This window comes from Rhipicephalus microplus, unplaced genomic scaffold (genome assembly GCF_043290135.1).
Source record: "Rhipicephalus microplus isolate Deutch F79 unplaced genomic scaffold, USDA_Rmic scaffold_21, whole genome shotgun sequence".
Taxonomy (NCBI): domain Eukaryota; kingdom Metazoa; phylum Arthropoda; class Arachnida; order Ixodida; family Ixodidae; genus Rhipicephalus; species Rhipicephalus microplus.
In genome coordinates this window covers 3,477,713-3,495,526 of record NW_027464594.1, presented here as the reverse complement: position 1 = coordinate 3,495,526, position 17,814 = coordinate 3,477,713, and the positions used below count along the sequence as shown (strand labels likewise).

At 49.2% G+C, this 17,814-nt stretch overlaps 1 protein-coding gene across 1 annotated transcript in view; it reads left to right on the top strand.

The window, feature by feature from the left end:
- Positions 1-17,814, top strand: part of LOC119159888 (uncharacterized) — a 45,641-nt gene that overhangs the window by 12,311 nt on the left and 15,516 nt on the right. Inside the window, exon 2 of the mRNA XM_037412698.2 lies at positions 1,478-1,635. Coding sequence (XP_037268595.2) covers positions 1,478-1,635 — 158 coding nt within the window. The remainder of the gene's footprint in view (positions 1-1,477; positions 1,636-17,814) is intronic.

Here is a 17,814-nt window from a genome sequence, read left to right as displayed (position 1 = left end):
AATAGATGGATTCGTGCCCCCGAGCGAGCGGCAGCTCGTGAGAAGCAAACAATGATGATAATGAACGGCCTCTTCTAGACTAGTAAAAACGACGTTACGACATTTTAGCAAACGTGCTGGGAGATTAACAAAATCATCTTATCTAACAACGTTAACGTGGTTGGGCTCTCATGCTTTCGCTAAACAATGGAGCTGTTTAAGCTAGAGCTATAGGCGCGGTGGCGTTCGCAGAAACTGCACCTTTGATCGGCAAGCCATGAACGCCACCATGCGTCACCTGGCAAGGTGTTGGAGGAAAAACGAAAAAAAAAGGAGAGAAGACAAATGAAGAGGAGGATGGGAAGAAATGAGTAAATCCAAATAAAGTTGTGTGGTGAGGTGGAGTCCGAAAACAGGCTGCTATACTCCAACCACGGTCCGACGGCGAGAGTCGTAGCCATTCGAATATTTAGATATGCAAACAGAACAAGAATGTATGGGAGTCATATGTTTCCGTTGCTATCTGTGAGAGAACGAGAAAAAATATAATGATAAAAGGAGGGAAATCGGTAAAGTAAGAAATCGTGAAAGATTAAAAGACAGAAATAGACAAAAGGAAAAAGATGGAAAGAAGCAGACGACATTGAATGCGAAGAAAGATAGGAAGATGGATATAAAGGAAGAGGTAGAAAGCACACCATAAAAATGTATGTATGTGATGCAGCAAGGCGTAGGCAAGGGAAGTAAGGGTGAGGAGGATGGAAAAGGGCACAGCATAGCAAAATCACATATGCAACGATATGGTACCAACGGAGTGTGAAATGAAATGATAGGATAAGAAAGAGAAAAAAGCCACCAGCTTCGCCATTTCCAGTCTTGGCAGCAGCTGTGCGCTTAGTTGTCCAAATTTTTTTCTTGGTACTTCTTCGATCAAGCTAGTTATTATTGATTACCATTTTTGGTGTTTAACTTACCTAAACCACGGTATGATAATAAGGGAGGTGAGAGTGGAGGTCTCCGGGAGCGAGGACCTGCTGGTATTGTTTTTAACGTTCACTTAAATCCAAGAACACGGGCCTACAGCGTTTAGCTTTCATCGCAATGTGGTTGCGTGACCTTCGGTTTTTGTTTTAGAAGATAGTGAATAGACAGAAGCAATGTATTCACTGATGCTTGCGGGGCTGTTTGCTTTTCATTCCGCAAAAATGATCGACGGTGCATAATAAGATAAAAAAATTCTTCTGCTGTTATTTGATGGTAAAATAATTGGGCGACCGCCTGTGAAACGCTGCATTGTGTGCATGTGTATGTGCGTTGGTGTGGGTCTCGATTCTCCCCTCTTTTACTCCTTTATTTTCCTCCCCATGTGTAAGGTAGCAAACTGGACATGCTTTAACTGTACACTACATCCAGAAAGCTGGATGTAGTTTATATTTAACACTCTACCTCTCCTATATTCATTCAGTCGTCGTGAATGTTGTCCTTGCGTATGTTCTAGTGCTTCCCACTGGAGCAGTCATGGCATCTCATACATCGAGACTTCGAAAACGACCCTTATTTAGGAGGCCAGAGCAAGTGCGTCAAAGGTACTCAGACGGGAGAATATGTCGGTGATTCGACCCTGGTGGTATTTGAGTACCCACCGGATGGCGTCATGTAAGTCACTACTAATGCTCTGTTTCAGAAACGCCTTTGGGAGTTACACCACACTTACAAGGAACCTCATTAGTTACAAAGATCCTGCTAAAAGAGAATAATTGGGTGTTGACGGAGATGCCTAGTTGATGGCTTTCATCTTAAAGGCTCAAACTAGGAGGTGCCCTTAAGCACAGTTCATTCCACAAGTGTACGACTCCCCAGCTATTAACGTCCATTAACATGGCTATTAAAAAATAATGTTAGCACCCTTTTTCAAGTACATTATCCAAAACTATTTTATGCTAAATTTTGAACTAATTACTTTCGAACACAACTTAAAAACCCCAGAGAGGCACCGCTTAGTCCCCCAAGTATGACAACCGACAGCTTCCACGACTAAACAAATAGATTGTCTCGTGGAATAAGCAGTTGTTTCCTAGGCCTGGTCACATAAAGAGGAGGTTTTAAAGATTGCTGGAGTAAAAATTATTGCTCAGGAGTGAAGCCATGCCAACCAAAATATGGTGTCGGCGACCACCATCCACTAGAGGCAAGACAAATTGTCGGCGTTCAGCGAAGAAAAAAAGGGCAAGTTTTATTGTCAGTGTACATTCTGCATTAAAAAAAGCAAGTAAAAAGTGTACACACATTTCAAAAATGAGCACCTCAATACGAATTGATCTGTGTGCTTATAAACCTGTAGAAGTTAAAGAAACAATAAAATGGAGCCAATTGTTCACTATTCAGAGAATGTTATTGCAAGCGTACTAGAAAGTGCACTTCGTTAGAACGGAACAACAGGGAAACTTGAACACTCCCCTCTTTACTCTGAAGAAACGTCTGCGTCATCGTCAAAGGAAAGCCTTTTTACCGCTTGTTTGCAGCTGCTCATCGAGGTAATTTCACAGAATTAGACGTATTTCTGGAATGTGGGATAGGCACCCTTGTGACTTGCGGCCTGCTTTTGCTAAACAACGTCGCCGCCATGGTACGTACAAGATCACTGTGAAGTCTAGTTTTGCGAACAGCTCCCGTTAGATTTTATCATGGCTTGTGTGAAAGCCAAAGAGGTGCTACATCATGTGCCTTTCGCCGCCGAGCACTCTAAATAGCATGTAGGGCCATCACTCTTATCCCGAAGTTGGGGCAGATGTCATTTGGAACGACTTTCTATTATGCTAACATCTCACCAGTAGGCAATGCCCTCTATCTTCCGAACCAGTCAAACTCGCGCACTTCGTCAGGTACGTGATTTCAACGCCGTAATTTCCCTTTTGTCGTGCGGAATTATTCTTTCTCCTCTTTGCTAAATGAACTACTACTTTCTATTCCGCTCATCTTCTGTGATGGAACAACTTTCAGACTGTTGGAACCCATTGATTCGACTGCTCTTTTTAAGTGAATAGCGGCTGTGTAAAACTGTAGCAGAATCTCTGTTTGTGGTCTAATCTAATGAGTTGCCGTGAAATTAATTTTAGTGTACGTATTGATTACATTATTAGTCTGAACCGGAAGTAATTTCCATTGTCGAAGAACTTCAGTGTTGTTTTAGCATCCAGTGCTCTAGTGCACGTTGGTTTGTCTGGGAGACGAATGACTCTCCGGCTTGTGGGAAGCTGTGAAAATTTGCTTTGAGCTGTTGTTGGTTTCCTTCCCAGAGGAAAGCTCCCACAATGGAGGTAAGGCGTCATGTTACACGGCAAGGTAGTAGGGCAATGTGTGCTACGTAGAAAAGTGCATGCTGGCATCTGGATGACAGTTGCTTTCACCAATAATGGCCGGTTGAACTGTGCTACTGTTGACGTGAAGTATGTGTATCTCCTAGTTACTTACTTCTAGGTTCTTTATAAGACATCGTTTTCTTGAAAGTAAACGCCTAAATTCTCAAAAACTTGAACGATTTTGACGTCTCCTGGCAATAGTTCTTCGAAGTTCCCGCAATGCCATGGCTACATTTCACAGTGCTTAAAAGAGCACCGGGCAGATAAGAATACTAATCTAAAACAGCAAGGAATGCACCGTCGCTAGATAAGTTACAAAAAAACCGAAATATCACTAGGGGATGCAACAATGTTGAAGGTGTCACTGCATGACATCTGGAAAGCAACAAAAAGCTTTTAGTTTACAACCTTTTTGATGAAAGGCTCAAAATACAAAATTATTAAGAAACACGGGGAAGATTATTGCATACTGCAGTAACAGCAATTCAGGTGAGTACAGCTGCACCGGGTAGCAAGGATGGGAGCACGTGCGAATAATAGGGCACACGTAGTCTGTAACTTACGCACTGATAAGATCATGGATTACTGAGAACAACCTGGTTCTTCCATCAATCATATGTGAAGCGGTAAAACGCGAAAGTAAAACACGTATTTACAGAAGTAGTTCTATGAACATGGATATAGGAGAGCTTGCACATGTTTATTGGTGTTTGACAACTACAGCATCGCTTAACGTTGATACATTCACGCAAATGCTTAGTCATACATCTACATCCCGATGACTAACGCCCATCATTATTGATTCAACAAACCGTTGATGTCGTAGATGCTTGTGGTATAGCTGTAGTAGTTAACGGGGAGAACGGAATCAGAGAAAGCGATGTGACTGCCAGAAGAGCATGACTGAACAAACGTCGAACTTGGACTGAGGTCAGCTACTCGCAGCGTGTTGGAGTTATTGAACATCACTGCCGAACCAGAGGAAAAGGCAACGCGCGTCCTGTCTTCCCTTTGGCCGGCCGCGATTATTTGCTGGCTGAGCGTAAGTGGGGAGGCGGAGTTGCTGGTAGGCGAAGCCAGCGAGTGTCACACAGCTATTTTTGGCATGAATGGACGCTATGAGCGACACCGATATTTGTGGCATACTTGTGGTAAGCTCGTTAACGCGTTGACAAAATTAATGTTCTACTAGGGACGTGCTGAATAGACGTACGCTTAGAAGCGACGCGTTGAAGGAACTGATCGCAGATCCCATGGTCATGATGAATTACAACACTTTACCAACAGCACTGTGAGAGGACAGTGCTAAATATAAAAGGCGTATTTTTAACGCGTATGAAGTATGTGACGTCGGCGCAGTGAATAGCGTTCCCGGCACGTGTAGTCACAGAACCAGAGATAATGTGTTCGACTTCCGGTGACAGAACGTTTAATCTTTTGATCGTGCGTAGTTTCTTCGACGTCACTTCCATGACGGAAATCCGTCACTGAAGTCTTGGTGGACCCCGGCACAAAACACTTTCGCTTTAAAGCAATAGCAAAAATAACGGAACAAAACCTCACTAAGTTTACACAGAATCACACATTCACTTGCTCTCAAAACTTTCTGCGTAAAAAAGCCAAACTGTGATGTCACGAGGCAAATACTTGCCTCAGTGTTTTACTTCGTCAGGACCAACGATGTTTTATTTTATAAAAACCAAACAATATACACTAGCAGATTGGGTTCAGTTCACAAATAGAGTACCACGTTTCTCCCGGACTCTTCGCGTAAAAAGATGTTATGCTAAAGGTGGACGTTTGCCACGCACGCTTTGAGCGTCGCCTCCTTTAAAAAATTGAGGTGCTTATTCAGAAAGAAGTCACTGTCAGCGAAGACCTGCCAGTGGAGATAATACCTGCAGTTATTGACATGACATCCGACAAAGAAGGCTCTACTGCACGCGGAACTATAGGAATCAGCAGCTTTAGCCTTAGCTTGACAAAGACACTACTGCAAGAGCACGTGTTACCTCGCAATGAATGCGAAATTCGAAATATTTTTTCCGGCGAAGATGGAGCCCTCAGTCCTAGGCCCCTGTGGCATTTGCCATCTTACAAGCTCTACCGATTAGTTTGAACTGTGCTTCAGGGCTCGCAGATTGACTACACAGACACGTCGACGCCCCTTGACACACTGCGAGCAGCACAGACGTCGTCGCTCAGTGCAGCAGGTGGGCTCCCTGGATTTCGTGCCGACCGGTTGTGCCCTCGCGATCTCCGACGACAGTGCAGCTTTGGCAGAATGGCCTGGTCCTACGACAACTCCTGACGCCAGTCCCAGACGACGACGTAGCTCTGGCCGACTGGATTATCCCTACGCCATCTCCCGTCGCCGACAGGAGCTCTCACCAGCGGTGCCCCGTCCTCCGGCTCCTGCGACCGTCTCCATCTTTGCTATCTTCTCCTACCTTCCGTCGTTCGCTGTCTCTGCGCCTCGCCCTCTCCTTCCTCTCTCTCTATCTCTTTATTTTTTATTCCTATCCTCTCGATTCCTGCTTTACCCCCCCCCCCCCCTTCGTGAGCTGCTGTTGAGGTGTCCTCCCCCGGCGAGACAGTTACGGAGCTCCTTTTTATATACAATTACCCCCCCCCCCTAGCAGGTGGCGGTGCATAATGCACAATTGGCAGCAATGTCTACACAAAAGCGATGGGATAACAAAAACAGTGATATGCAAATAATGCGGCCACTTTGCATGAGTCCATATTTCCTGACGATGCCATCTTCTCGAAGTCACCAGCGTCGAACCCAGCATGAACGAGGCCTGCACCGACCATCCCGTCATCGTCAGTGTCATCCTCCAGAATGCACCACTGTTAAAGTGGACAAGGTGAGGCATAGACAGAACCAGCAGCTGCGGCACAACCAAGGCGTCCCAGACCTGTGACCGCTACGACACAGCAACTGTCGGCCAGCGGAACCTCCTTTGGCAAATTTCCAGGAGAAATGCCAGCGTGGCCGTACCTGGCCACTTCACATTACCCAATATCACCCCAAGGAGACGCTGTCGGCAGACCACCAGGTTCGCAGTTGGGGGCCGAGTGCAATGACACGGAGCAACGCAGGGCTTGAGCTTTAACTGGCAGCAGGTAGAAGAAAACAATGAAGAGGGATGCTAAAACAGGCGACCAAGGAACGGGTGGTGTCTCTTTGTCGTTTTTCAGCCATATATATTGTAGTGAAGAAGATGAATGCTACTCGAGAATGAAGAGGGTACTTGTCAAGCCGAGAAAATAATGACGTTCGGTTGTCTCGGCGCTTAGGCAAGATCCACAATTATGACGCCAGCTGTCAAAAACTGCTAGCTGTTAAATAAACAACTACTGCTTCTAAAGGTCTTGTTTTAATTGGTGGAGGAGCTGGGTAATTCCATAATCCTGGAACTTCGCAACCGCCTCCCCTCCACAAACGAAGACCAGTAGGCTGCCACCTCGTCTCCGACTACTCCGGCTCCTGTTTGTCCCGGCCCCATAAACCTACGCGATCCGCCTACCTTCAGTGGGACTGACGACAAGGACGTAGGAGACTGGTTTGACGAATGCGACCGGGTGAGAAAGCACAACAAATGGGATGATGCGCTCGAGCTTACTGTCGTCCATTTTTAATTAGTTGACGTCGCCAGTCTGTGGTATCGCAACCACGAGAGGGACCTTCCCACCTGGTCAGCCTTCAGAATGGCGTTCGCAGATTTGTTCGGCCACCCAGTGCTTTAAATGCTACGTGCTAAACAACGCTTGCGTGCTCGAGGCCAACAAAGTGGTGGAAACTATATTAGCTACATCGAAGATGTGATCGACTTTTGCCGGCGTGTCAAACTGGCTATGGCGGAAGCCGAGAAGATCAAGCAGATCTTGAAAGGTGTGACTGACGACGCCTTTCAGATGCTCGCCGCCGAGAACCCCCAAACTGTAGCGGACGTAATTCAACTTTGTCAAAGCTACGACGAGCTCTGGAAACAGCGTGAGTATACTCGTCGCGCCAGTGTGTCATGTGCTAAGGTTTCCGCTTTAACGGTGGCTGGCACTTCGACTGACCAGACTTCCTTGCTTCTTGAGATGAAGCAGTTTGTACAGGAAGAGGTCGCGCGCCAGCTGTCTCTTGTGCCATGTATCTTTGAAGCTGCACCACCCGTAGTTTGCCGACCCTGATACAGCGAGTCGGTCCGAAGCAAGTATCAGAGGTTCTACCCGCAGCCAATATACCAACTGTGACTGCTCTGCTGACGTATACCGAAGCGTTGACCGCACCACGACATTTGCCTGTCGCGAACAACTACATCCCCGCACGCCCCTATGCCACACCAGCTGAGCTTGTGCATCCAGCTGCCCGTTCGTTCTCCCGACCAACAACACGATTACAGAACCCATGGCGCACTCCAGACAACCGCCCATATGTTTCGCCTGTGGTTTTGCTGGTCACGTAGCATTGTTTTGCTGACAGCACGAGTTTCTCATGCTTGAGGACGTGTGGCCTAACACTCATGACTTTCCACGGAGACCTAGGCTACCTCTGGTTTGACTGCCGCCACGGATAATCTTCCAGCCCGTCACAACTTCAACAGACGCCGGTCACCTTCCCCTCAGCGCCGTTATCCTTCTCCTATGAGACGACACTCTCCCCCTACTAACCCCGAGGAAAACTAGACACAGCAGTTCGGGAGGCAAGAACTGCGCAGCTTTCGAACTCAATACAAGACCTTGTTTTCGCCGTGTAATATCATCGCTGTCTCTGTCGAAATTGTACCTGTTTTAGCCCTGGTTGACACTGGTGCCGCAGTGGCTGCTATCAATGAGCAACTTTGCCGTAGACAGAGAGCAGTAACGTTGCCTCTTCGCGACTTTGTTTTGAGCACTGTGAGTCGCCAACAACTTCGCGCTTTCGCTGCTCACACGGCACGCGTTGTTATTGCTGATATAATTTATGCTGTAGAGTTTGTGGTGCTGCCGATGTGTTCCCACGATATAACATTTGGCTCGGACTTCCTCTCCACTCGTGCCCGTGCCGAAGTCCAGTTCTTGCCGTTATGTCATTCGGCTGCCGTTGACTCGCCACCTTCACCTGCAAAAGTTTTTGTTGCCACCGACACATCGATACCTCCTTTCTCATCAGCACTAACAGCACTTTCCTGTGACGTCTCCTCTGGCTCGAATGTTCTTTTTTACGCCGTCTGAAACCGCTGTTTACCGCAAGTGCTTCCTGATTCCTTTTGCCGTTCTCATCAGTTAGGAAGGATCAAGGGTCATTCATGTTTCTAATCCGTTTCCATCGCCTTCCGTTTTACTGCGTGGAGAGGGCCTAGGCATTGCCGATGACGTTGATATTTTGTGTTCACATGTTGCTCCTGATCATTCGAATTCGATTCACATCAAGCCATTGATTGCTCCGCATTACAGTCAGAGCCATCGTTTACCGATGCACTTTCTCGCTGCATTGACCAAAGCCTTACGGTTCAGCAGCGCATAGAAATCATGGCCCTCCTCGAGCGCTTCCACACAAGCTTCGACCACCAGCAACCAACTTTGGGTCGTGCCTCATCTGTATCTCACCGAATCGGCGCAGGCATTCATGCACCATTACATCATCGTCCATATCGGGCGTTGGCGCCTTAGCGTCGCATCATCGCCGAATAAGTTGATGACATGCTGAAACGCGGCGTCATTGAGCCCCATATTAGCCCGTGGGCTTCTCCCGTTTTTCTTTTAAAGAAGAAAGATGGCACAAGAAGATTTTGCGTCGACTACCATCGGTTGAACAAGATCTCCCGCAAAGATGTTTACCCGTTGCCTCGCATAGACGACGCTCTGGACTGTCTACAAGGAGCCCAGTTCTCGTCACTAGACCTTGACTCCGGTTATTGACAGGAGCCGATGGCTGAAGCTCACCGCCCTAAAACAGCTTTAGTTACCCCTGCAGGCTTATATCAGTTTAGCGTGGTGCTGTTGGGGCTATGCAATCCACCTGCAACTTTCGAGCACATGGTAGACGACATCCTCCGTGGCCTCAAATGGCAGACATGCCTGTGAAACTAAACTTAGACGACATTGTAATATTTTCATGCGACTTTTGATCACATCTCCAGTGCCTCGAGACAGTGCTCACTTGCCTAACACTTCCAGTCTACAGCTCAAGAATTGCTGGTTTGGTGCTCGGCAACTTTTAATTTTGTGCCTCGTCGTCTCAAGGGATGGCGTTCTTCCGAATCCGACTAAACTGCGTGCCGTTTCCGAGCTCCCTAAGTGGAAGACGCTGAAAAAACTTCGTAGCTTCCTCGGCCTATGCTCGTATTTTCGTCGTTTTATTCGAAACTTTGCCTGCCTGATATCGCCCTTGACCGAACTACTCCACGGCAACCATGATTTTTCCGGGTGGTCACCGGAATGTGATGATGCATTCGCCACACTCCGTCACCTTCTTACATCACCCCCCCTCCCCATCCAGCGGCATTTTGATCAACTTGCCCCCACTGAAATCCACATGGATGCTGGTGGTCTCAGGGCTGTGCTCGCCCAGCGCAAACCAGGATTTTATGAATACATTGTTTCGTACGCCAGTCGTACGCTCCCCAAAGTGGAAGCCAACTATTCCGTGACAGAAAAAGAGTGCTTAGCCATTGTGTGGGCCATAGGCAAATTTCGACCCCATCTTTACGGGCGCCCATTTAGTGTGGTTACAAACCACCACACCTTATGCTGGCTTTCCTCGTTGAAAGATCCCTCCGGCTGGCTCGCCCATTAGGCACTTCGTCGGCAAGAGTAAACATCCACGTTATTTATCGATCTCGACGCAGACATACCGAAGCCGATCCTCTGTCCCGATCACCCCTCCCATCCAGTGACGAGTCACCGTATTCACCTGTACCCACGACGTGTCTGCACTTTGTGCCAGTGACATGCGCCGCGAGCAACAGAAAGATTCCTGGGTTGCGTTGCTTGTCAAGTTGTTGAGTCGCCCTACCTCGCAACGCATTCCTAGAAGCATGCGCCGTCAAGTACAGCACTTTGTTGTCCGAGATTACTCAATATGCCGACGAAACTTATCTCTCCGAAAGTCGCCAATGGCTCCTGGTTATTACCAAACATCTCCGCTCCGATACATGCGCCTCATGTCACGCCGACCCACATAGCACGCATGCTGGAGTGTTGAAAAGTTACACCCACCTGGCGCACTGCTACTACTGGTGTAGAATGTATCGCTTCGTTAGTCACCACGTGCGGTCCTGCATCATTTGCTAGCGCCGGGAAAAACTGATTACCCGTTCTCCAGCTCCACTACAGCCCTTACCTGGCCCTGTCCGACCCTTTGACCGTGTTCGTATCGATCTCTGTGGACCTCTTCCACTAACACATTCTGGAAATCGTCGAATATTCATCGCCATCGATCATCTTCTGCGCTATGCAGAAACGTCACCATTACTATCCGCCTCAGCCAGTGACGTCAGTTCATTCATATTATTTGCATCATTCTACGTCATGAAGCTCCGCGTGAGCTGCTCAGCGACTGAGGGCGCGCGTTTTTGTCGGACGCAGTTGAATCCCTTCTCAAGAAATTCCACGTGATTCATCGAACCACCACTGCGTACCATCCACAAAGAAACGGCATTATATAATGATTCAACAGGTCATTAGAGGATATGCTGTGAAAGCACGTAGCTTCCAACCACGCCAACTGCGACCGCATTCTTACTTTTGTGACGTATGCGCATAACACTGTTGTACAGACAACCACTGGATTCTCTCAATACTTCCTCCTTTATGGACGCGAGCCTTCTTGTATGCTGGACACCACTCTCCAATACCGCCCTGAGGGTGCCGAGTCGACGACGGTGTCACAAGCTGCTAAATGCGCGGAAGAGTGTCACCAGATTGCCCGCTCCCTCACTAGTGCTGATCAGCAACGCCAAAAACACCATCACGATAGCTCGACGCCTCCTGCATCTTTTACTCCTGATGACCTCGTCTGGCTTTGGATCCCTTCAACCAGCCCTGGTCTAGCAACGAAACACTCTCCAAGTATCATGGCCCCTACCGTGTGGTCAAACAAATGTCACCTGTAAATTACATCGCAGAGCCACTTGCACAACCTTCTGATCAAAAACGCCGTGGACGTGAGACTGTTCACATTGACCTCATTACACCATATTACGACCCCTCTATCGTCTCCTACCCTTAAATCGCCACGATGGCTCTTTTCCGGAGGGGGGGGGGGAGAAAATGTAGTCAAGAAGATGAATGTTACTTGAGGATGCAGAGGGTACTTGTCAAGCCGAGAAGAAGATGACGTTCGGTTGACTCGGCGCCTAGGCAGGATTCGGCATTACGACGCCAGTTGTCAGAAACTGCTAGCTGTTGGACAAACAACTACTGCTCAATTCTAAATGTCTTGTCTTTATCTCTCTCTCTCTTCCTCTCTCTCTCTCTCTCTCTGAATATATATATATTGTAATGAAATAATGCATGTGAATAACGGACGCTCTGCTGGCAATGAAGAAGGCGATGATGATCGGTGGCTGTTGTAGTAGCTCGCGCACGCCGCTCGCCATTAGCCAGAACTGCCTGGCTAATATATATATACGCCAAACATGCGCATAAAAAGAGTGGTTCACACTTGTTGCTTGGCTTAGAGATGGCGCTGACTGTCACTCCTACTTCTAAATTCACATATAAACCCAAAAAAAGGGATGGAGGGAAGGCCGCTGTGGTAGCTCAGTGGTTAGAGCATCGAACGCGTTATTCGAAGGTCGTAGGTTCGATTCCTGCTCACGGCTGGTTATTTTTTCATCCACTTTTCTTTCTTCCTATTTACATTCCGTTGGTTCTAATAACTTCCTCTGTACATTCCTTGGCATTACTGTCTGTTAGATCTCATTATTATTGTGTTAAAACAAGGAAACACGAGCCCTTAGGTATACACTTCTTTCCCTTATATATATATATATATATATATATATATATATATATATATATATATATATATATATATATATATATATATATATATTGTAGCGAGGCCTCCAAACTCTGAAATGGTAATGGTTTGAAATCCGATCCGAGTACCTTCTAGTGGGGCTACCGAAAAAGGACACTGCTCGCGCTGTGTCCGTGCTTGGCCGTGACTGTCGTCATAATGTATGATCACTGGTTGCCAGCTAATAAACGTCTTAACAAATTCGTGGACAGTGCTTGTTTCCTTTCGATGCCCTTGGAGCTTCGATCCCGTACGTATCTGCCATCTACCATGCCCCAGACGCCTCTCAGCAAACGCCTCCTCCCGTCCCACCCCCTTGTCCCGGTGTGCCAAAAATCTGCAATCCACCCATCTTTATTGGCGCCGATGGCACTGACGTGGAGGACTGGCTCGCCAATTACGAGCACGTGAGCGTCCCCAACAAGTGGAACGAGGACAGCAAGTTGAACAACTTGAGGTTCTACTTTGCGGACGTAGCCAGTTTGTGGTACAACAACCACACATCTGACTTTGCAACCTGGTCCAATTTTGAGACCTCTATCATCAACGTTTTTGCCCACCCTGCTGTTCGTAAGCTGCAAGCCGAGCAGCGGTTACGTGAACGCGCTCGTAGGCCGGTGAGTCATTCACCAGCTACATCGAAGATGTCCTGGACTTGTGCAAGAAATCGAACGACAGCATGTCCGAATCTGTCAAGATCCGGAACGCCATGGAAGGCATTGACGATGATGCCTTCTCAATGCTGCTAGCCAAAAACCCTGGGACAGTGGGTGAGGTTATCACTCTGTCCTACGAGGAGCTCCGCCGGCAGCATAGGAAGACCCGTCGCTCCCCACCATGCGATGCAGGGCTTGCTGGATTGGAAGAAAGCTGTCACCGAGTAGCGTTGCTGGCAGACCTCAAGTCCTTCAAGCGTCAAGAAACCGCGCGCCAGTTCACTCTCCTGCCCTTTGCCCACGCTCCGGTCGTTCAACAATCAACCACTACCCACCTTCCTCCCATCCACCGAGCGATTGAGCAGAAAATAGTGAAGGTAGTGCCTGCGTACCACCCACAACAACCTCCGGCTCCTGCGCCCCTAAGTTACGCCCAAGTGGTCGCCAGGCCACTACGCCAGGCCGGCTACGTATGTTGACGCGACCCCTCAGACTCAGCTACAGCTCACCCCACAGCCTTTCCAGCCACCGTTTCGTCCGTTGGCTATTGCGACATGGACGAGACCTACCCCGGCGAACCGATGGCACACAACAGATAACTGGCCCATCTGCTTTGCCTGTGTTTACGCCGGTCACGTCGCACGTTATTGCCCTCGCGTACAGCTGCCTCCCATCTCACCACCTGTTGCTGGCCAGCTGAGCCATCCCTATCATGATGAACCACTGTCTATGCTACCGTCGTCTCGCCGAGCTCCATCTCCTCGAAGGTCGCCGTCTCCATGACGTCGTTCCCCGTTCAATATGCGGCCAAGTTCGGCAACTCACGAGCGGGAAACTAGTCGTCACAATCCCCGAGGCTAGGACTGCGACGCTACTGCATTGTGAAAGCCCTCAGAGCAGCCCATCTAATGTAATTGACGTGCTTGTGGACGGTGTTCACAAGCACGTCAATGACACTAGAAAGGTTGCTCTTATCTGCTCTTATTGACACTGGAGCTGCCGTGTCAGTTATGGACGAAACATTTTACCGTTTACTTGGAAAAGTGACGGCGCCAATTGCTGGGCTGACCCTCTGTACCGCTAGTTCGCATCGTATTATTCTTACTGCAGGGTGCACAGCTCACGTTGTCATTCAGGAAGTTCTGTATGCCGCCTAGTTCATCGTCATTCCTGCATGCTATCATGACGTCAACCTTGGATGGTATTTTCTCTCCCGCCACGCCACCTTCATCCATGGTGCCACATCCGAAATTGAACTCTCACTATTCTCGCATTTGACACCAGAACACAGCCCCTCGACACTGAGCAAGATTCTCGTGAAAGACGATCAACAGTACCTCCAAGATTGACGATGGCTGTGTCGGTCTACTGCGCCGTTCTCTCCGACACAGTGGCACTTGTTTCGCCATCCAACCATGCTTGTAGTAGGAAAGGGTTGCTAGTACCTTTCGCGACAGTGCAAATCACCCATGGCAAGGCCGCTAATTTTGTAACCAATCCATACCCGTACACTGTTACCTTGGTTCGAGGGGAATGTCTCTGCAAAGTGGAACCAGTCGTTGACGCAAAAGTCCTGGACGTACCCGTTGACTCACGTTGTCACAGTTCGTGTACCATCAGTGCTGTTTCCACTTCTGATCCGTCATTCGCTGAGGTATTCAGCCCCTCCATTGATTGATTTGTGGAGTTTAACGTCCCAAAACCACAATATGATTATGAGAGACGCCGTAGTGGAGGACTCCGGAAATTTTGACCACCTGGGGTTCTTTAACGTGCACCCAAATCTGAGCACACGGGCCTACGACATTTCCGCCTCCATCGGAAATGCAGCCGCCGCAGCCGGGATTTGAACCCGCGACTTGCGGGTCAGCAGCCGAGTACCTTAGCCACTAGACCACCACGGCGGTGCCCGGCCCCTCCATTGCTGACAACCTTACGTTGGTACCGCGTTCCCAGCTTCTGGATCTGTTGCAAGAATATCGTTGTTCTTTCAATGTGGACCGAAGTTCTCTCGGTCGCGCGCCCGCTGTTACGCATCGCATCGACACTGGTGCCCATCCACCGCTACGGCGCCGTCTATATCGCGTGTCACCTGCTGAACGTCGGATAAATAACGAGCAGGCTGGCTATATGTTCCGACGCGACGTTATTCGGCCGTCGAACAGTCCTTGGGTGTCTACTGTTATTCTTGTTGCGAAGAAAGAAGGTTCTATGCGGTTCTGTGTGGACTACAGACCACTCGATAAGATCACTCACAAGGATGTTTATCCACTGCCGTGCATCGATGACGGGATTGACAGCCTTCACGGAGCCGATTTTTTTTTCTCTCGATCTGCGCTTGGGGTACTGGCAACTACACATGGCTAAAGACGCTCGACCGAAGACCGCCTTCATCATACCCGATGGCTTTTACAAATTCAACTTCATGCCGTTTGGCCTCAGTAATGCACCTGCGACCTTTGAGCGCATATTGGACACCGTTCTGCGCAACTTGAAACAGCACACGTGCTTGTGTTACTTCGACGACGTCGTCGTCTCCGTTCCGGATTTCTACACGCATCTCCAACGTCTGAAAAAAGTTTTCACACGTGTGAGCAATGTCGGCTTGGAACTAAATCTGAAGAAGTGCCGCTTTGCAGCATGGTAGCTCGCCGTCCTAGGGTACGTCGTGTCCAAGGACGGCATTCTTCCTGATGCGGCCAAGCTCAGGTCCCTGGCCGAATTCCCTAAACCTGCGTCCGTCAAAGAACTGCGTAGTTTCGTGGGCCTGTGCTCATACTTTGGACGCTTCATACTGCCACCTGACCTTGAAGTGCAGCGAGCACGAGCCAGCATCCAGGAGAAACAAACGAGGAAGTCGTTTTTGGGACAGCTACTCTCGCCGAGGCTCTATTAGTTGTGTCACGTCACTGACCTGCGTCTCTGTGACTACGCGGTATTCCTTACCCGAAGTTCCTCTTTCTCACGCGCGACAATCGGTGGAGGTGGTGGGTGTTCCCAGCCAATAATCCGAACGCCTCTAGGAAGCCCTGTACCTGCAGTCACAACACCTGCCCACCGGGCCAGTCTGAGAATCCGAGGATTGTTCCCGGAGCGTGAACCTCTGCCGTAGTTGACGTCAACTGCACCACCCCAGAGCGGTACGGAAAACAATCCGATGACTAATTACAAGCTGCAGTGCCGAAGGTGTTCCACGGCTCCATGTTGAAGGATATTGTTGACTGGTTGGCTCACTTAGAATGCGTTGCTGCTTTCAACGAGTGGACCGACGCCAACAATCTGCGAAATGTTTACTTCAGCTTTGAGGATGGAGCTCGTACTTGGTACGAGAACCTTGAACCGTTCTCGTCGTGGATGGTGTTTTGCCGCCAGCTGCTGGCAAGTTACGCCGACCCCCATCGCCGCGAACGAGCGGAGCGGACCATTTAATAGCGCATTTGAATGCCGAACGAAAGCGTGATGGCGTACGTAGAGGACATGACGAGCCTTTTCGGTCGTGCTGACCCAGGTATGGCAGAAGACAAGAAGTTGCGGCACCTAATGCGAAGAGTCAAGGAGTAGCTCTTTGCCGGTCTCATCTGAAGTCCACCGAATACAGTGGCGGAGTTTTTAACTAAAGCTACGACGATGGAAAACATGGTGCAACAGCGGTGGGCTGTGTACGACCGCCATGTCATTGCTGCTTCACCAGTGTACCAGATTGAAGCTGCGGGGAGTAACGTCAGTCTCGAAGCTCTCCGCGACCTCATCCAATCAGTGGTGCGTGACGAGCTGCAAGATTCACGGCCCACCTCCACCTGCTGCAGCATTCAACTCCAGCCTCATCAGCAGTGAAGTACAGCAGGCTATGCAAGTCCCGCTTTCGAGCGATGCTTCCCCGCCTGTACCGACGGAGCCTCACCGTGCAACATATGCCGAGGCTGAGAAGTTACGTCCCTCCTGCATCATACGCAGAAGCTGCGAGCCGTTGCGCCCCTCCAAATTATTTCGTACACCCGACATCTCGCGATGCACTTACATCAGTCCAACCAGTCCACCATTTCGAGAATCGGCAGCTCCTCCCGCGAAAATCGGACGTGTGGCACACACGGGACAGGCGGCCGCTGTGCTACCACTGTGGCGAAGTCGGACATGTATACCGCGAATGCCAATACCACCACCTCGGACTTCAGGGTTTCGCCGTCGTCTCACCCAGGCCAAGATTTGGCGACAGACCCAGAGCAATCGAGGAATACCTGTCTGAGCAGCGCATGCCACTGCTCCCGCGGCACCAGTCACGATCACCATCTCTAAGAAGGTCTTCGAAAGTATTCCGAACTACCCAGGGGTGGCGCCAGCACGGTCGCTCAGCCCTAGGCGAGAAAACTAACCACTGCGACCTTTGGGGGCGGGGCCGCTGATAAACGACATGAGCAAGACTCCTATCGACGCGAGTGCGTACCAGCAGCGATTCGATGACGACAGCTCCCGAATCAAAAAGCCGACTTTCCCTAGACATACCTGTAGTTCTCGACGGCCGCCACGATGCTAGTGTTTTATTGAACACAAGGGCTGACTACTCCATTATGAGTGGAAAACTGGTGACGCATATCAAGAAAGTTGGTACGTCATGGCGCGGAACACAAATACATACAGCCGGCGGGCACGTTGTCCTCCGTCTCGGTATGCGCACGACTAGAGTCTGCATTCGCGGACGCGCATTTTTCTGCAGCTGCCTTATACTTCCCGCATGCTCGGGAGACCTCATCGTAAACATCGACTTTTTACGTGAATACGGTGCTATAATTGACCTCCGGCAGCGCACCGTGACGTTTTT